The sequence below is a fragment of the Lutra lutra genome, chromosome 9, assembly GCF_902655055.1.
Source record: "Lutra lutra chromosome 9, mLutLut1.2, whole genome shotgun sequence".
Classification (NCBI taxonomy): domain Eukaryota; kingdom Metazoa; phylum Chordata; class Mammalia; order Carnivora; family Mustelidae; genus Lutra; species Lutra lutra.
Genome location: NC_062286.1, coordinates 26742961 through 26764045, shown reverse-complemented (window position 1 = coordinate 26764045; position 21085 = coordinate 26742961). Strand labels below are relative to the sequence as shown.

General features: G+C 43.5%; 1 protein-coding gene across 3 annotated transcripts in view; it reads left to right on the top strand.

The window, feature by feature from the left end:
- Positions 1-21085, top strand: part of VIT (vitrin) — a 99224-nt gene that overhangs the window by 7271 nt on the left and 70868 nt on the right. For all 3 annotated transcript variants that reach the window (XM_047744054.1, XM_047744056.1, XM_047744055.1), the window contains exon 2: positions 15083-15152. In XM_047744054.1, the coding sequence (XP_047600010.1) occupies positions 15101-15152 (52 nt within the window). In that variant the 5' untranslated portion in view covers positions 15083-15100. The remainder of the gene's footprint in view (positions 1-15082; positions 15153-21085) is intronic.

Below are 21085 nucleotides of genomic sequence, written 5' to 3'. Positions count from 1 at the left end.
ACGGCATCGTTAGATAAGTGTCTGGTGAATGGACATTTAAATAGAGAGAGAGAGAGGTGACGGCAAAGCCATGGAGCAACCTATGTGGATACTTAGGGGAAGAACAATCCAGGCAGACGAAAGAGCAAATGCAAAGGTCCTGAGGTAGCACCAGGCTTGGACAGGCCACAGTGTCTGGAAGAGCAGCATGAAGAAGAAAGTAATATGGAGGTACTTGGACAAGTCGATGTGGGGGGCACTATCCAGATGTTCCTTGAGTTTCCCAGGAGCCCCCCCATTTCCCACTCACACACTTCACCTGCCACTCTTGCCTCTGCCCTGGATGAAATCTGAGTAGGTCCCTTAATATTTCAGGCCACACTCAGAATTTTTAAAAAGACCTTGCCCACCTCACATTCCCAAAACTATCAGTTTCATCATTAATATGAATATAACCCTTAAGTAATGCTTAAAAACTGAACAATGGCATTCACAACTTTAAGCTTCACCCAGCCCCCGGGGCCTAACTGCTCCTGTGGGGAAGGGACTGGGACTAGATTCTCTCTTTCTCTGCTCTGTGCTTCTCCCCCTCCTCCCCTTGGCTGCTAACAACAGTATCTTCATGTCCAGAGTTGAAGTGGGTACAAAGAGGAAAGGTAAGGGGACAGAAGGACCTTGTAAGCAGATACTGTCATAAGCTGGCCCCCTGGGTTCCTTGGGCTTGGCAGGCACATACAGGGGTTTCTTGTTCATGTGGGGCACCTCTGTGGGTTTGGAGAAGCTCCCCATTTGTTGGGAACTCTGGGTGCTGTTACATAGCTCTGGCTGGAGGTTTATGGGGTTCCTTGCTCAGCCTCTGAACACCCACCACTCTTTCTCCTGTGCTTCCTGCTGTGGCCTCCTCAGCCCTCTGTGCACCTGGCTTGGGCAGGGCCTGAAGTGACCCCAGGCTGATGCTCACACAGATGTGATTTGCCACAAGCTCTTTCCTCTCCTGTAGATGTCTAAATTGTGAGCCAGACACCAGGTCACTGTGCACCCGAGACCAAGAGACACAACCAGTCAGTCACCTCAAATGGGACTACTGGGCATCCAAGCTGGACTTCCAAAGATAGTGACCGAGAGCCGGGATGCCTGGCTGACTGCCTCCCTCCAGACCACACCACAGTTGGAGGAGCCAAAAGGGAAGCTGGAGACTGGACAGCAGGAATTGTTTTAGGAAAAGTTATTGGTGTTTTCCCTCCTTGTCCCTCTCCCCAGAGGCAGGAGGGGAACCGGGGGACACACAGTCATGAGAGGACCATCGAGGAGACCACTTGGGAACGTGGAAGTAGTTCTCCTGTAGTCTCAGCTGAAGCTAAGACAAAGCATCCTCCCATTTTAACATCTCATTCCACAGTCAATTACAATACACTCCAATGTTTATTTAGATGGGTGTGTTATGCCTGGTTAAACTTAAAAATAGGCCTGGGGCATCACTTTACCCTGAATAACAATTGTGTGAGAGAGAAAGCTATATGCGAGTTCAGGCCCAGATAGGACCCCAAAAAAATCTCCTGACCTTACAGCCAAGACAACCGTATCACACAACTATCACACAATGTCTGTATTTCCAAGCGTGCCTCTTAACTACTGTCAACAGAGTATTTCAAAAAGCCTCAGAATATGTGTCAGGGCGAAAAGGAAGGTGAACCCATCCTGGAGAGTGGTAGAATGGGCTAGTCAGTGGGGTTAAATGCGAGGCCTGGGGTGGAATTCTGGAGCTGCTCCTTGTTCATCCCACCCTTGGACAGCTCACTAAATTCTCTGAACCTCGATTTCCTGCTCTGAGAAATGGGCGTCATTGTAGCTGTCCGGTAGGCTCGCCATGATAGTGAAACAAGATGGCCGAGGGGAGCGTATGGAAAGCGCTCAGCGAATGAAGCTGTTGGTATCGGAGGGGACTCCACACTTCTAAGTCTTTCCATGAAGAACAAAGAGACCAATCCCATCTCATGTAACAGGCCACTGGACAGCAGGGCCTATTTATTGTCAGGAGACACAGGAAAGAGAGCTGGAAGACTCGGGCAGCGCTGAGGACGGTCTGGAGGGCATCCCTGGAGCCTGATGCCGCATGGCTCCCTTCAGAGACCCAGGTCTCCTGCTTCAAAATGACTCCTTCTGCTGGTTCCTGCCAACTGCTGGGACTTAATTCTTCATCCCTTTAATGGCTCAGCCTTAGTGACTGCCCCCACTCTATACCCTCCCCGCCTCCCACTCCCCGCTGAACCTATGGTTGCTGGGATTCAAGAATGTGCTTTGACCCACAGCCCTGCACTGGCCTCTCCCCAGCATGGGGACCACTGGGACCCTGTCACCTGTGACGAACCCCTTGTTACCAAGAGGCCAACGGGAAGATGCTATGGACCTTACAGACACACCCTTCTCTCCCTTCCCACCTCAGCTGGAAGGCTGTGTGAGAGCCCAAGATGTTTTTTCTGTGCCTCAGAATTGAAGTCCAACCAAAAAGCACAGAGTGTTCGGGCCAGTCGAGGCTCTGGGGATCGCAGCTGGACGGTTCCAGACACACAGCTTCAAACTCACACTGGATGGCCCCTTGGCAACCACAAACCTCAAAGCCCGAGGGAGAAAACCCAGTGGGAGGCGGCAGGACGACTCCACAGTGTCAAACACATTAGGTAAAGACCCTTCTGATGAGAGGAGCTCCTCTTCCAAAACTCCATGAGAATCTTTTAAAGGCGCACGGTTTCCAGAGTAACTGAGAGGAGCGGTCATGGTCCACCTCGTCTTTTACTGAGGTCCTCAACCCTTCCCCCAGACTGACTGCCCTTCCATTACGGAGGATAAATAACTCTCGGAAGGAGTTCTTTAGAGCTCATTTGGGGGCATGCCTGCAAACTAGTGTTTTTTTCCTACTGGCAATATAAGATCTAAACTACCACTTCAGAGACGTAATTACTGTTTGCAGGCTCGCTAGAAATCACTATTGGTCGCGGGCTCTGTGGATGTGGTAAGCATTACCATATGTCAGGTTCTTAACGAGGTACAAAATGATGGTCTGAGATATGCACACCAAAAAAGGCTTTCCCTTTTTGGTGTTCTGACATGTCAAACCATGCCACATGGATGGATAAGGCTGACGGCCTCGGCACAGCTCAGTCATGGAATACAAGGACGACCTCCCTCACCCACCCACTGCCCACCAGTCAACATATGCTGCTTTAGGATTGGACTTGATTGTACATAGTGATCAAAAGTGATCCTGGAAAAAAAAAATGTGGTCCTGGAGAAAGTGATCCTCAGATGTTCACATCTTAGTCATAAAAAAAAAAATCAACCTATATTGATGGAAAATTCCTAGGTTGGGAATTCCTAGGTTACTTACATCAGTAAGCATAATGTTCTTAGAAATACATTGGGGGAAAAACATTCTCACAAATAAGTTTCTCCCCTGTCATGCTGGATAATGAGTTCTTTGTGGTGGGGCTGCCCTGTGCCCTGCGGGACGTTTCACAGCATCCTGGCTTCTATCCACTAGATGTAGAGGCCCCACCCAGATTACGACAACCAAAAATGTCTTCAAATGTCGCCAAGTCTTCAGGGGAGGGGGCAAAATCACTCTTGCTTGTGAACCAAGGTCATCAACATACCAGGAACTCCACAGCGACATTCTGACAGCAGAGTTTCAAGGTCACCCACTCCCGTGTTTGCCTCCCAGAGCATTCCAGGTGTGCGGGTTGTGTTCCTCATTCTCGGGGGTTGCCATGGCTTATGGGATTCTCTGTCACACCTCTTCCCAGAGCCTCGCTCCCGAGTTGGACCTAGCCTCTCAGACCCCTGCTTGGTGCTACCAATGGACAGGCAGCCACAGGTGTCCTTTTCATTTTAACTGTTTTCATTTTCCTACCAATCATGTCAGGGAAATAGATAAGTAAAACAACAGAATTGAAAAGGGTTTGAACCAAAGCTTCAGGAAACAGAAACCAACTCCAGCTGGCTGGAGTAAAAGGACCCAGAAACATTTATGTCATGCGCAAGAGATGGAGTCCAGCTGGACCTCCTTCAGACTGGAAATGGGACCTGGGAAGTGGCCAGAAACCGAAGTGTCCTCTCCCCCTGCTTCTCCCAGGGCCGCAGGCTTTCTCTTCTCTCTTTCTGCCTTCACCTTCTGCATCTTATTCAGGAGCCCATATGGCCTTCAGGTTGGCTCCCACAGTTTCCAAGGCTTTCCGGTTCCCGAAGCTAAAATCACAAGGGAGGTCTTGATTGGCCGAGGTTATCTTTTTTTGCCAGACCACCTGAGATGCACAATTTCTGTGAGTGTTATTTCTGCATCTGACTATAATATTTGAGATCTTCATTTCAGGAGTCTTTTGAGATTGAAGTCCTAGATGTCACCAGGCATTTAAACATGCAAAAGATTACACAAATGAGGGGTGGAGTTCTTATTTTAGAATAGTAGTATATAACAAATCACAGAACTATTTGGAATTTACAATAATAGTTACGTGAGAGGTTTGATGTCGTAACAAGAGCACAAGACTAAAATAGAGATCTGGCCTTAGACAAGTCACTTCACTGCTCTGAATTATAGGGAGAATAATGTCCATTCTACTTCCTTAAGAAGTTCTTAGGTGATTCAGATGTGAGAATTGTTGAGAAAGTGTCTTACAGATTCTGGCATTATTACAGACTTCACTTAAAAAGACAGGTACTGTGAGTTAGGAAGCAGTCAGGAATACTTTTTTATTCCCTGCAAGCCCAACCAAAAGGGATATACATTATCTCACATGTCAGGTGGTCCAGAGGCGGGCCCAGCCTCCAGGAACAAGACAGACAGAGCTCCAGCTCCATTTCTCTGTGACCCACTTGGCTGTTTTATACCTTTTGGTGTTGACTTGCTCCTCACACTGACTTGTCTCATAGTCACAAGATGGCTGCCAGCACACCAACAAGGAAGGCAACCTCTCTCCCTGAAAAACACGGGACTAAGTCTTTCCATTCTGTGCATCTGATACAACACAGGACACAGCCCATCTTTGAACTAGGTGCCATCAACGTGGAGAGTGATGCTGTGCTGATGGGCTCAAGCCTGAGGTTCTGAGGCAATCCCCAGCAAGGGGGAGATTGTATATAAACAATCCTTGGCTTAGACTTGGAATCAAGAGCCACCCCAGGAACTGGGATAGAGCAGCTTCGTCTGAGTCATCTGTGTGTATTTATTCTTTTTATCAAATTGGGGCTGTGTTGGGTAAGAGGAAGTGGGGAAGCAGCCGCTCTTCTTAGGCAGCCAACAGCGTCCGGTCCACACAGTCTAATGGAGAGCATATCTTCAAGCAGCCTAGTACATTCTTCGGAGCCATCACGGAGAAAAGGCAAAATCGCCCCTGCCTCCCTCACTATTCGGCTTGCACTTTTCACTTGGTGTTTCTTTAAGATAAAAGAAGGCTCAGTCGGTTAAGCGTCCGACTCTTGATTTTGGCTGGGGTTGTGGGTGATCTCAGGGTCATGAGATGGAGCCCTGCCTTGTGCCCTGTGCTGGGCATGGAGCCTGCTTAAGATTCTCTCTCTTCCCTGTGCCCCTCCCACCCTCTCTAAAATAAATAAACAAATCTTAACCAAAAAGATAAAAGAAGGAAGGAACTGGAAAGAGAAGGAAAATAAGGAAAGAAAGAAAAACCACCACGCTTTCTGGCTCCCTCCCTTTCTCTTTCTCCCTCTCCTTCACAAAATCCTGGGGGATTGTAATAGTGGCTGCTGGTATCATGGCAACAGGAAATGCAGTGTTTCAGGCCCAGCCCAGAGGAATACGATCTGTGTGAAGGTTTATATACAGATGGAGGCCACCTCCACATTGTAAAGGCCCCTCCTAGACCTCACTAGATCAACCCACATCCATTGACAAGAGACCGAGGCTTTACATCAGGCAGAGATGGCAAAGCAAGGTTGCAGATGTGGCCTCTCCCCATTCAGAGATGTCAGTCCTCAGGGGATTTTTGGCATTTTGGAAATACAGCCCAAGCCTCTCATAACTATTAAATGTTTCCAGATGGACACTGGCTCTTTCTGCCTTGTGGACAAAGAATATTGTTAGGTGCTCCCCCTTGAAGAGTCATAGATCAGACAAACATCAGCATTGCATAAATCTTACACACCCACTAGGGCAGATTTTCTGCAAGTGAGGGGCTCAAGTAAACCTCTAGGGGGCTTATTAAAAATGATGAATGCAAAAATAATTTTTAAGTCTTTCATGTCTCCCTATTGCCTAAATGATCAATTGCACATTCTTGAGGCGTGACATTCAAGGCCAACATGGCCCCTTCTTTCCTCTCAACAGGCTGATTCCTCTCCTGGCCTCTCGGAGCAGCTCCCAGTTTCTGAAGCTGCTCCGTCCCCTGGGTCCTGTCCTTCCCTCACCACTCATTGTGTTCCAACCTGCCAGTTCAACTAATTCAAGACCCTTCCAATGCCCATGCCTCACGCCTATTTGCCCATCCTCCCCTTTTGCCATCACTGTTTGCTTTTCAACAGAAATCTTCAACTCTGGCTGCACAGGGGAGACCCCTGGGGAGCTGCAGAACAATATCGATACCAACCCAGACCAATTACATCAGAACAGATGAGGGAAGTGCCCCTGGTTATTATGCAACAGCTGTAGCAAATGGTGAAATATAAAGGCAAGGCTCTGGGCTCAGGAAGCCCAATTTGAAGTCCAGTTTCTCTCCTTCCCAGACGTGTGACCTGAGGCCAAGTACCCACCCTCTGCATGCCTCTACGTTTCCACCTCTAAAATTAGGGCAGGAAGGAACCCCCACCTCATCAGGTTATTGTAAAGATCAAATGAATTAATATATCCCTGACATTTAGTATGAGCTCCATCAGTGTTAGTTATGATGAAGGTGCCTCAGACTCCTTCTGGAAGCCTCCAGGCAACTTGGTGAGCAGGCCTGTCCTGTGTTCCTCTCTGCCCAGCACAGAGCACACACACAACTTTTTTTGAGTGATGAAATGTATTCATGAATGAAGATGAATTTTGACTTTAGGAGATGGCAGAGATTTCTAAGGAAGAGGTGGCCCATGAGCTGAACCTCGGATAGGCTGGATAGGCTTGTGAGAAGTAGATGAGGAGTGGGAAGGTATTCCAGAAAGGGCAATAGTAAGGGTCCGGGACAAGACATGGAGGTGCTGCATGTAGACAAAGACCCTTCTCGGACCCCAGGTGTGCTGTGGGTCCAAGGAGAGGATTACAGGAAAGAACTACAGTGTGATGGTTTGAGATGGAAGTGGGGCCATTTCAGGAAGAGTCTGTAATGGCTCACCGAGGAATTCAGGCTCTGTTCTGAATAGGATGAGTGGACGGTGGAGAAGGAGTCTGAGACGGTGAATGGACAATCTAACCCATGCTTTAGGAAGTCAGTCCTCCCAGCTGGAGGAAAGGGTGACCTGGAGCCTGGAGAGCAGACACCAAGGAGTAGGCTAGGAGATTATTGTGGCTTCTTAATTGATATCAACATTATCAATGTTCAATCTTCAAAAAAAAAGCTATTCTATTAATTCCAACTTATTAACATATGTGCACAGAGTAAGATTGAAATAGAACAAAACTGTCAGACTCACTTCTGTCTTTGATCACTACTTACCCAATTTTCGTTCTCTAAAGCAATTACTGCATGGTTATTAAAATAAAAAAATTATAGGAGAGTACTATGGACAATTGTATGCTAACAAATTGGATAATCTAGCTGAAGTGGACAAATTCTAGAAACACAAAGCCTACCAAGACTGTGAAGAAATGCAAACTCTGAATAGACCCGTAACTAGTAAGGAGATTGAATCAGTAATCAAAAATCTCCTGACAATAAAAAGCCCTGGGTCTGATGGTTTCTCTGGTGAATTCCACCGAACACTTAAAGAAGAACTAACACCAAACCTTCTCAAACATTTCCCCCCAAATGCAGATAAGGGACTACTCCTTAAGTCATCCTATGAGGGCAGCATTACCCAGATACCAAATCAGACAAAGGCACTACAAGAAAACTATAGTGTCCCCTATCAATACAATATCTCTTATAAATATTGATGTAAAAATCTTCTGCAAAATACTAGCAAATTGAATTCAGCAGCATATTAAAATAATTATACAACATGACCAAATGGGATTTATTCCTGGAGTGCCACAATGTTTGAACATACACAAAAATTGATGAATGTAATACACTGTGCTAATAGAATAAAGGGGAAAAAACAAACACATGATCATCTCACCTGATACATAAAAAGCATTTGTCAAAATGTAACATCCTTCCATGATTAAATACACTCAACAAACTAGGAATAGAGGAAACCACTTGAACATAATAAAAACCATATGTGAAATCTCATAGCAAACCTCAGGCTCAAAAATGAAAGACTGAAAGCTTCTCCTTTAAGATCAGAAGCAAGGCAAGGATGCCCACCTGTTCTCTCCACTGCTTTTCAATAGAGCACTGGAAGTTCTAGCCAGAGGAATAAGGCAAGAGAGATAAATAAAAGACATCCAAAATAGAAGGAGGAAGTAAAATTATCTCTGTTTGCAGATGATATGACCTTATATGTAGAAAATCCTAAAGATTCCACAACAAAACTGTTAGAATGGAAAAAAAAAAGTTGTTAGAATAAATAAATGAATTCAGTCAAGTAGTAGGATACAAAATCAACACAAAAAACTCAGTTGCATCTCTATACGTGAACAACAAACAATCTAAAAAGGAAATGAAGACAACAATTCCATTTACAATAGCATCAAAAAGAATAAAATACTTGGGAATTAATTTAACCAAGGAGATTAAAGACTTGTACCATGAAAACTACAGAACATTGCTGAAAGAAAGTAAAGAAGGCATAAATAAATAGAAATGTATTCCATATTCATAAATTGGAAGACTTCATATTGTCAAGATCTTAATACTACCAAAAGCAACCTACAGATTCAACACAGTAGGCAGTAGATAGGCAGTACCTATCAAAATCCCAATGATGTTTTCTGCGGAAATTGAAAAACCCATCCAAAAATTTATATGGAACCTCAAGGGACACCAATTGGCCAAAACAGTCTTGAAAAAGAAGAGGCAAGCTGGAAGAGGCACAATTCCTGTTAGAAAACTTATTACAAAGCTATAGTAATCGAAATAGTGTGAGCCTGGCATAGAAGTAGATGTATATACCAATGGAATAGAATGGAGAGCCAGAAATTAACCCTTATGTTATGGTCAAATGATTTTTGACAAGAGTGCCAAGACCATTCAATAGGGAAAATATATTCTCTTCAACAAATGGTGCTGGGAGAAGAGGATATCCATATGCAAAAGAACAAAGTTGGACACTTACCTAACACCATAAACAAGTACTAACTCAAATGGATCAAAGATCTAAATGTAAGACCCAAAGCTAAAAAACTCTTAGAAGAAAACAGAGGACAAAAGCTGCATGACGTTGGGGTGGACAGTGATTTCTTAGATATAACACCCAAGGGGCATAGACAACAAAAGAAAAATAGACAAATGAGTCTTCAGGAAAATTTAAAAATTTTGTGTATCCAAGACACTGTAAACAAAGTACAAAAAAATGGGAGAAAATATTTGCAAATCATATGTGGTAAGAGATTAATATCCAAAAAGTATAGGTAACCCTTAAATTCAACAAGAAAACAACGTAATTTGAAACTAGGCAAGGGACTGGAATAGACCTTTTCCAAAGATTGACAAGTAGCCAATAAGCACTCAAAAAGATGTTCAACATCACTAATTATGGGGGAAATGCAAATCAAAACTGCGATGAGATGTCACTCCACACCTGTTAGGATGACAACTACCAAAAGAGGCAGAAAATAGGAGGTGTTGGTGAGACTCTGCTGATGCTGGAAGCCTTGAGCATTGTTAGTAGGAATGCAAAATGGCACAGCCGTTCTAAAAACAGTACCCTGTTTCCTCAAAAAACTAAAAAAAAACTACCATACGATCCAGTGATTTCCCTCTGAGATATAATAATCACAAAAGAATTGAAAGCAGGGTCTCGGGGCACCTGGGTGTCTCAGTCGTTAAGCGTCTGCCTTTGGCTCAGGTCATGATCCCAGGGTGCTGGGATCAAGCCCTGCAATGGGCTCCCTGCTTGGCAGGAAGCCTGCTTCTCCCTCTCCCTCTGCTGGTCCCTCTGCTTGTGTTCCCCCTCTCACTGCATCTCTCTGTCAAATAAGTAAATGAAATCTTTAAATAAAATAAGAAAGAAAGCAGGGTCTCAGAGAGATTTGTACATCCATGTTATAGCGGCATTTTTCACAATAACTAAAATGTAGACGCAAACCAAGAGTTCATCAGCAGATGAACAGATAAGTAAACTATGGTTTATAATGCAACGCAATATTATTCAGCCTTAAAAAGAAAGAAACTCTGACATATGCTACAACATGGATGAGCCCTGAAAACATTATTCTATTTGACCTGGGCCAGTCACAAAAAAACAAATACTGTTTGATTCCACTTAAATGAAGTTCTTAGAGGAGTCAAAATCCTAGAGGCAGAATGCAGCCTGGTGGTTGCTAGGAACTTGGAAGATAGGGGAGATGGGGAGTTTTTATTTAATGTGTGTGGAATTTCAGTTTTACGAGACAAAAAGAGTTCTAGAAATGGATGGCGCCGATAATGGCACATTAGGAGTGTATTTAATCCTGTTGAACTGTACTCTTAACAAATGGTTTAGATAGTACATTTTACATTTGTATATTTTATCCCAATAAAATAATGGGAGAAAAAAAACCTGAAGAATCATATAAATATAAGGTGATGTTATTATTTATTACCAGCTTGCTCTTTTCTAACTCCAGGCAAAAAAGGACTGAATCAAATTGGCTGGCTACTCTACTTGCATCGGTGTGTCTTTTTATCTCACAATCAAGTCTCATTTGCCTCAACAGAACTTCATATTCGGGACTCTATATTTACAGCTCATGGCACAAGCCGTAAATTCACCAATCAGTAACACAAGTTTTTGGAAACTCTGATTATTTTGTTTCTATTCAAACCCCAGTGAACACGTGGGAATGTAGGGCTCCAGCATTCCTGCGCTTGCCACAGCTTTGTGTCACAGGACAGTCTGCAGCAACTGCTGAACAGGGGAGGTGGCCATCCTTATCCCCAACCTCTGTAAGGTTATGAGAGGGTTTGAATTGTAATGGTTAAGAGAGGGTTTGAATTTTTTTTACACACATTTTAAAAGGCACCTCTCTGTTTCAAGGCATGAGTAACTAGACCAAGCTAGGACAGAAACTGAGGTGGTGAGAAAGAGGTCTGAAAACATTCTGATTCCAAGAGATCGAGCAATTCTGGTCCTGTTCCATCAGGAGCGAGTCAGCATTTGGGTGATAATTCCTCCAGGGTTAGAGTGTTTCCTGGAATCCTGTTTGTTTTTATCCACCCATCCCAGCATGGAAAGATCAGATACTTCATGTCTCCTGAAGTTGTAAGACAGATCTGCAAGCATTTCTCTCTGCAAATCATCTTCCCTTTGCTTGTTGACTATCGATAATGTGTCTTTTTTTAAAGATTTTGTTTATTTATTTGTCAGAGAGAGCGAGCGAGCACAGGCAGACAGAGTGGCAGGCAGAGGCAGAGGGAGAAGCAGGCTCCCTGCAGAGCAAGGAGCCCGATGCGGGACTCGATTCCAGGACGCTGGGATCATGACCTGAGCCGAAGGCAGCTGGTTAACCAACTGAGCCACCCAGGTGTCCCAGACTATCAATAATGTTTATTGAAAGATAAATCACATGCCAGAAATTGAAAGTGTACAATGCACTAGTTTTTAGTGTATTCATAAGATTGTCTTTGTTTTCTTTCCCCTTTTTATTTCCTAGGGAAAGGAGAGAGCCTTAGCTACTCACTCATTGATTCGATGTATATTTATTGACCACATAAAAAATCAAGTACAAATCCCTGCCCTCACAGAGCCCGCATTCTAGTGGAGAAAGCAAACAATAAACAAACAAAATACATAAACCATAAAGTATGTCAATGATGATAGTAACATAAAAAAATAGTAGAAAAAATAGGGTGTAGCAGTTGGTTGTGGGTGGAAGACGGATTACAAATTTAAGCTGAGTGGTAAGGGGACATCTCAAGAGACGGTAACATTGAAGCTAAGACTTGGAAGAAATGAGGAAGTTAATCATGTTCTCATCTGGGGGAAGAGCATCCAGGTAGAGGAAACAGTAAGTGCAGAGACCATGAGATCTGTGTTCTAAGAAACAGCCAGGAGACCAGTATGCCCAGATCTTAATAGGTGAAGGAGAAATGAGGTCAGGAGCCACATAGGGTCATAAGCCACTTGTTAAGACTTTGGCTTTGATTCTGAGTATGGTGGGAAGCCACTTTAGAGTTTTGATCTAAGGAATGCTGTGAACTGATGTACTTTGAACCAGCTCATGCTGGCTGCTATGTGGATCATGGAGTCAGAAGGAGAAGGAGACATTTGTTAGGAGGCTGATTACAGTAATCCATGAGACAGGAAGCATAGCCTGAGCAGACGGCAATGGGAAAATGAGAAGATTGGGCCAGATTCTGGATAGAGTATGAGTGTTGAGCCAACAGGCTTGGCTGAGAGAAGATGTGGAGAAAGAGAAGGAGAAGTCAAGGTGACTTGAAATCTGCAAAGCTGAACAGTAACAGGCGATTGGTGGGGCTGGCTTAGGTGGGGGACAGTGGGACAATTTCTTGTACTGCATTTATCCTAGAAGAAAGGTAAATGGTTAGGCCTGAAAACATGTAAGTTGTTCTGGAGCATCTCAAAATAGTAAAAGACAAACAAATTGTTACTTGTTATCATCCTATTTCTAAAACATAACCCAGCTACTTAAGCATCAAATTGCAAATAGATTGTACCCATGGTTTTATTTCTATTTTTGAAAACAAAACCGTTATCTGCCTATTACGTAACCAGTAGTCAGTTACCTTTATTAGGAAATTTAACATATTGCAATTGTTGCTGGAAATTAACAAAATCATCAGTTCTGTTTGAGGTTGCTCTTGCTGCCTAATTTAATTGTTTGTGATAAAATCTTTCATATACTAAACAGTTTTATTTAAGTTAATTGCATTAGGTACTTGTATTACTACTTCGACCATAATTTGATAATTGCTTTTTTTTAATAAAATCTGCATAGTCCTAAAACTAAATACTGGCTATAAGCCTGCCCTGCACCTAGCGAGTACCAGATTATGTTTCAAATTCTCTACTTTGGCAGCTTCAAAATCAACCATGGAAGATTTACACACAGAAATCAACAAACATTACAAGTTGGGCATTTTTTTCCCCCAGAGAACAGATTCAGCAGGACACTACGGGGCATAGAGACATGTAGGGTATGAATGCCAGATTTCAGCCCCACAGTGGTGGCATTGGACAGAGAGGATGTAACGGGAGCCATCTACCCCAGAAGGTAGGGGTGCTTTATCATTGACATTGCTTAGAACTGCTAGCTTGTAAAGGTAATAAAAAGCAGACCAACCTTAAGCTTTCAATTCTCTACAGACAAGGCTCTTCCTTATTGTCCGTGCCCAGAGCAGGTCTTTCCCACCAGTCCCACCTCCAATCTCGTCCTGCTGACTGTCTGGTCACCAGGGGAGTGACATGTAACTTTTCTAAGCCTTCATTTCCTGAAGGGATCATAAAATCTACCACACTGTCTTGTTGTGAAGACTTGAGACCAAATAGAGTACAAAGTATATGCTCTAGGTAGTGAGTAATGGTAGGATGAACAAACCTTTTAGGGTTTCCTCCCAGCCCCAAGAGAAGGAGGAAACCCCACATAGATCAACAGCATCTTCATATCCACTCTGCTTCCCAAACTCTGAGCCCCTGTCAATGCTGTTCCTCCCACTTGGGGTCACGTCTATTTCTGCATGTCCAAACTGTTTGCCTTTCAAAATTGACCCAGTTGCTATCCCCTCTAAGAGACTTTCTCTTTTTCCCATGGCTGATATAATCTCTCCTTCCTGTAAAATTCCCTGGCTTTGGGGGGAATCTCTGGTACTTTCCCAGGCCTACTGGATTAGAATCTGCATTTTAACAAGATCCCCAGGGGATTCCTATGCATGTAAGATTTAGGAACTCCTGCTCTAAATCACTGGATCTCACACTTGTTAGCACATTGGAATTACCCAGGGAGCTTTTAAAAATTTAACGCCTAGATCCCACCTTAAGAGATTCTGATTCAACTGGTCTGGGGTACAGCCCGTGCACCAGGGTCTTTTAGAACTCCCAGATGATCCTAATATGCATCAAAGTTTGAGAACCACTGGTCTATAAACTCTCCTTATACTCCCTTATGGAGCCTGCACACTTCCTAATGTTAAGGTTATTTGTGTCTATATATGTTTTCCCACTTGTAGTAAACTGTAAATCTTTTAAGAGCAAGAACTAGTTCTTCATTCAGTTTTTATCACCCCCTCCCTAACAATACCTGGCATATAATGGGAGTTTAATAAACACTATTGCATGAATGATGAATGCATCGTTTATCTGTAATCTAAAAAGATCTCTCGGGGCGCCTGGGTGGCTCAGTGGGTTAAAGCCTCTGCCTTCGGCTCAGGTCATGGTCCCAGGGTCCTGGGCTCTCTGCTCATCAGGGAGCCTCCTTCCCCGCCCCCCCCCCCCCCGCCTGCCTCTCTGCTTACTTGTGATCTCTCTCTGTGAAATAAATAAATAAAATCTAAAATAAATAAATAAATAAAAATAAAAAGAGTCTCTCAATACCTAAGAGTAGCTTTTGTCCTAATCTGAAGACGGCTTGAACCTATTCCCAAAATTATGGAGTCAATTCTTCTTCACTTCTCTGAGGAATGGGGGTTGGTGGCTAGAATGGGATTTCTACCTGAGAATGCAGGCTCTCTGGGTACCAGTGAGTCGGGCCACTGCCATCTCTGGGGGCTCCTTAGAGAAAGCTGCAGCTTTGGAATCTGGAGACCCCGGGGAGAAATGAAAGAAGCAAAATGAAGGGGCCCCTCCCCACACTCCATGTGTCCAGTTCAGAACTCTTGGCTGAAATATGACGGTGTTATTGTTTCTTCCTCTCCAGGGTGCCATTTTGATATTTATGGGGATTGTTGTCCTCACTATGAAGGCATCTGTTATTGAAATGTTCCTTGGTAAGTACTTTTATGTGTGTATCTGGATACGCTTTTAACATTTTCCTAAGGTCCAAAGAATCTTGCCAAGAAGAGGCTTAAACCAAGACAGAGCATATAAACAGTACAGTGTATCTTTTTATGATAAACATTTGAGAGAGACGTTTAAGTGAGAATGTTAAGTGTAGATCAAATTCAGGATGTACGTGTGTATATATTTTTGTATGAAGCAAAATTATGTATCACGTGTGTACATGCTACACACATACACACACACATATCTTGCCTTCTTCAGCAACTAGCAAATGTTTCAGATGGAGTATATTTACAGATTCTGAATTCAGAAATCTTATTGCTTATTTTTCAAAAAAAAAAAAAAATCTCATCACTGACATGTCCTTATTTGTACCACCAGTGACTCATGCTCTCAGAGACGGAACCCACACCAGCTATCAGCAGAGAACACAATTTTGGGTAGGCTCTGGAGGAGGAGCAGTTCAGCTGCAGGAGAGAAAAGGATTGATGGGGTTAGCTTTAAGCCCAGGGGTGATTATCTGTTAATCTTGACCCCCGCTGTGCCCTGGCCACCTTGGACAGAGCAACCCTATGGGAATCACTGCCTTACTCTCACCAGGGAAGGGTGCGAAGACTTTTTGGTCATTGTATTTGTTTGCTACGGTGCCATGACAAAATACCGCAGGCTGAGTGGCTTGAAACAGTGCAGTTTTATTCTCTCACAGTCCTGAAAGCTAGAAGTCCAAAACCAAAGTGTCAGCAGGATTGGTTTCTTCAGACGGCAGTGATGGAGACTGTGCTCCATGCCCCCTCCTTCGGGAGGTTTGCCGGCCATCTTTGGCATGTCTTGGCATCTCTGCCACCATCTTCATGTGGCGTTCTTCTTCAGTTGGTTGAGTATCTGTGTGTCCAAATTTCCTTTTCTTATAACACTAGTCATAGTGAATTAGGAGCCCAACCTACTCTATCTAGTACAACCTCATCAGAACTTAAACAATTACATCTATTTCAAAATGAGGTCACATTCGGTTTTGAGGGCTAGGACTTCAACCTATGAATTTAGAAGGGACAAAATTCAACCCAGAATATAATCAGAATGTTCCAGGTCTGTGTAGAGGAGGTCTGTGCAGCAGAGTTGGGGAACAGAAGAGAAGAGGTGACACAGGGAAGGCAAGAGGGCTCTCACGGGGTGGAAGGAGACTAGACCGGGAGTCGGAGAGACCCTGTGGGTTCCAGTCCAGACTGCCCGCCAACCTGCTAAGCTCAAGCCCCTTCATTTCCAGTTTGCCCTTTGAGAGGCTGTCCCCTCCCACAGTGCCCCACTAGTTAGTGTTTCTTATGTAGGGCAAGTGGAGAGTCAGGAATAGGAAGGCTTTAGCTGCTGTAAAACACACAAAGCCAGCAAACCCCGAGGCCATTTCATACTCTGCTTGCCCCCCACATGACAGAACCAAGAAGGGACACTTGACTGTCCTTCCTTGTCCCCAGCCTCTCACAACCTGTCTTTCTGCAAAACTCTCTCCCCTCAGGGCTGCTCATTCAGAAGGTAAGAAATCAAAGCCGGCAAAGGAGATTCCTGTCACACAATTCCCTCTCTGTCCTCCTCCCCAGCATCTCTCTTACTCATCTGCTTGTCTTTATCCCAGGGCCATTTCCCTGTCACTCTCCTCAGTACTGGGACAGCCTCCCTGCTCCAAATCCTGACCCCTCTAACTCCTTCTCAACCACACCCCCAATTAATCTCTCTAAAGAACACATCTGATCACCACTCTTGACTTAAACTCCTCCGTGGTTCCCCTTTGTCTTTGGGATGGGACCTATAACTCTAAAAGTACCTTGCTTGCTGGACAGGCCTTCCTGATATGGCCCCCCCTTGCTGTCTTCTGCTCTCCTTGCTCCCCACAGAGCCCACTCCGGCTTCCGAGGATCTGAAAAGTACTGACCTTCTCCGTCCCTCAGGGCTCACCTCATTTCCCCCCTTCAGGCCTTTGACCATGCTGGGTCCCTTGCCCAGAATGCTCTTCCTCTCACTCCCACACCCCCCACAAGCCCTACTCATCCTGGGGAAGCTTCCTTCCACCACCACCAACCCCCCCATTTGACCAGGCCATCTTCCTAAGGGCTTCTGTGGTGCCCTGTATTGATTCTCATCATAGCTGTGTTGTGTTCACCTTTCCACTCGGCAGGCTGCCCCAGAGCTGTGAACTCACTGAGGGCAGCTGGCAGGAGCTGTGTCCTGCATTTTCAATGCTGAGCACATCTCATAGGCACTCAAGAAATATTGTAAAATAAATTATTCTTAGGGATGCTAGATTTGTAAGGAATCAGAGTCCAACTGTGCACCTAATTCCAATGTGTGGGTGTATATATACTACAAATCAAATATCACACAGTACTGTCCAATGATCCCCCCTTAATTAATGTCAATTAAGTATCCAATATATATCAGAGCTAGCATGTTTAAGACATCCTCGAATTTATGATACAGCAGAGTTTTATGCCACTGTCTTTGGAGCACCATGTGTAATCAACAACTGTGCTTATGGGGAGTGAGTGAAATAAATGGGCTAAGGCAGTAGTCAGCAAACTTGCAATCTGGTTCCAGCTTTTGCCCCAAAGACCTGCAGCTTTAGCCAAGGTGTTAACCCTGACCTTTGTGTCTTTTTTTTTAATAAAATAAAAGGATAACCTACAAAGCTCTTCCCAGCTTTAATATTCTGTGATTTGAAGCATAATTTTATGATTTACATGATTGTAGAGAATAAGTCATCCTGTCTTTGCTATGAAGCTCCGATTTTTATGACATTAGATGTTTCATTGAGTACATAATATGAAATTAAAACATGGGGGAGGGGTGCCTGGGTGGCTCAGTGGGTTAAGCCTCTGCCTTTGGTTCAGGTCATGATCTCAGGGTTCTGGGATAGAGCCCCGCACTGGGCTCTCTGCTCAACGGGGAGCCTGCTTCCCCATCTCTCTCTGCCTGCTGCTCTGCCTACTTGTGATCTCTCTCTGTCAAATAAATAAATAAAATCTTTTTAAAAAATTAAAAAATTTTTAAAAAGCATGGGGGAAATTTGAACTGCTTTAAAATGATCTGCTTTGTAAATCAGTTTTCAGGAAAGCACTGTGGACACTTAAAGAGAAGCAGAGCTGGAGAGTGTTTAAAGTGGTAAAAATAGGTTTTAATCAGGAACTACCGCAATCGAGGAGATCTCACTATAGAAATGGGCTCAATTCCATATATAACAAGGGACATGGAGATTTATATCTGAGCAGCAGGTTGCGGGGGTCGGTGGATGGAAATTACTGAGAGAAGACATCAAGGGTGGGGGATTCTTGCTAAACCTATCTGACATGGTTCTTGCTAAAGGCAGACCAGGGTGATCAGATATCTATCAAGGGTGGGGGACTCTCTCTAAACAGGATTCTTGCTAAAACCGGGTGATACAGGACCAACAAGGAGGAACACTAAAGCCCAGTGTCAAAGGCCAGTTGGGAAAAGGGCTTGGAGGAGCCCCATTAGAGTTTAGTCAAAGAGAGAGTCCTTCTCTTAATTCACAAAACAAACTGAGGGTTGATGGGGGGAGGGGGTTGGGAGAGGGGGGTGGGGTTATGGATATTGGGGAGGGTATGTGCTATGGTGAGTGCTGTGAAGTGTGTAAACCTGGCGATTCGCAGACCTGTACCCCTGGGGATAAAAATATATGTTTATAAAGCTGTAAAAAAAAAAAAAGAAAAAGAAAAAAGAAAGGATGAATAGCCAAGTTTTGTAGCAACATGGACGGGACTGGAAGAGATGATGCTGAGTGAAATAAGTCAAGCAGAGAGAGTCAATTATCATATGGTTTCACTTATTTGTGGAGCATAACAAATAGCATGGAGGACAAGGGGAGATGGAGAGGAGAAGGGAGTTGAGGGAAATTGGAAAGGGAGGTGAACCATGAGAGACTATGGACTCTGAAAAACGATCTGAGAATTTTGAAGGGGTGGGAGGTGGGAGGTTGGGGGCACCAGGTGGTGGGTATGGTAGAGGGCACGGATTGCATGGAGCACTGGGTGTGGTGCAAAAATAATGAATACTGTTATGCTGAAAAAATAAAAAATTAATTAAAAAAAAAAAAGAGAGAGTCCTTGTCAATACCACTAGAGTTAGTATCCTGAGGGGCCCTGGAGTTTATGGGGTACACGGAGGCATTTCTATAAAAGTTGTAGACACATAATAAGTTTTCAGTAAGTGCTTCTTGATTTGATCATTGATTAGATGTCCTGGCACTTTATGTCTTTCTTGAAAGTAAGTGAATTCTGATGATAATTCATGACTGGCCAGAAGACTGGGATATGAGTGCCGATTAACCATACTGATGATTTTGGTAGGCCCTTTTCATTTTCATAAATCTATGGGATTTCAATATGACCCAATTAAAAAACAATTTATCTTGTCTTTTTTTAATTGTAAAAGAAACATTTTCTTTATAAAATATGGGATTTATATATGGAAAATACTATAAAATGGCAAAAATATAAAATAGAAATGACAATGCCATCATTACAAACATTTTGGTATGTTTGTTCCACTTACTTCTCTCTGGATATATTCTAATTTTGTCAGAATCATTCTTCAGGTTAGAGCTGAGCACTTGCCAGCTTGTTTAATATTCTTTAACACATCATTTGTAGTAAACGCTCAGGGTACCCCTACTGTTGGGACATTTCCAGCATTCCATTATTTCCAGATTATCATTATAAATAATGTTTAGTGAACATTTTTTACATAAGTTTTTGTCTACATCTCTAATTATAATTTGGGATATATTCCTAGAGGTATATTTCCTAGGACAAAGAATATAATTCTTTTAGGGTTATTGAAATATATTACCAAATGGCTTTCCAGAATGACTCCACCTTCTTTTTTTTTTTTTTTTTAAGATTTTATTTATTTATTTGACAGAGAGAAATCACAAGTAGGCAGAGAGGCAGGCAGAGAGAGAGGAGGAAGCAGGCTCCCTGCTGAGCAGAAAGCCCGATGTGGGGCTTGAACCCAGGACCTGGGATCATGACCTGAGCCGAAGGCAGCGGCTTAACCCACTGAGCCACCCAGGCGCCCCATGACTCCACCTTCTTAAACTTCACCAGCAGTGTACCTAAATGCCCTTATCTCAAATCCATGCCAAGATTAATTATCATCTTGTTTTCAGTATTTACTGACATAATATGGGAAACTACCCCTTGGTTTGGCTTTGGCTTGCAATTTTTATCATTAATGAGACTGAATGTTGTTTTAAGCTCATTCCTTTGCATTTCTTTATCTATAAGCTATCTGGATGATAATTTATTTAATTCTAAAACAATTACGCCTCCGCCATCTTAACTATACTGATGGCTACTCTAGAGAGGAAGAGAGTAAGAAGTGGAAGGAGATCTTTTATCTGAAAAAGTAATTTCAACATTTAGCTTATTTTGAAATTTCAAGCACTGATGTCAAAGGATGGGAACTTTAGTCAATGTTGTTCAAAACTAGAACACTGAGTTTTGAACAGTTGAGAAGTATTGCTGCAAATTGCGTAAACCACAATTACCTTAGAACTTTGCACTCTAGATTTAATTTCCTCAAGCCTTCTAGACACTAATGGCCTCAGTAGCCAGAAGGGACTGGATTTCAGACCTGTGGTCCAATTTGTACTTCGAAGTGAGAATCAGCCATCCATCCCTGTGCTCTGCCTGGCTTCCTAAGAAAAGTGCCACAAGACTGATTTTTCCGTTTCCCAAATTCAATACTCAATTCACCACTTCAGCATAGCAAGAGAAGCCTTACTGATGAGGAATGAAGACTCCAGGGCACAAGCACATTTTTAGCCTTATTGACCAGCCCTCCCCTTGAGGAGTGGTTTCTGGGGAGTTTTAATTAACAAGATTCCAAGCTGAGGAGTGGGCCAATGTGT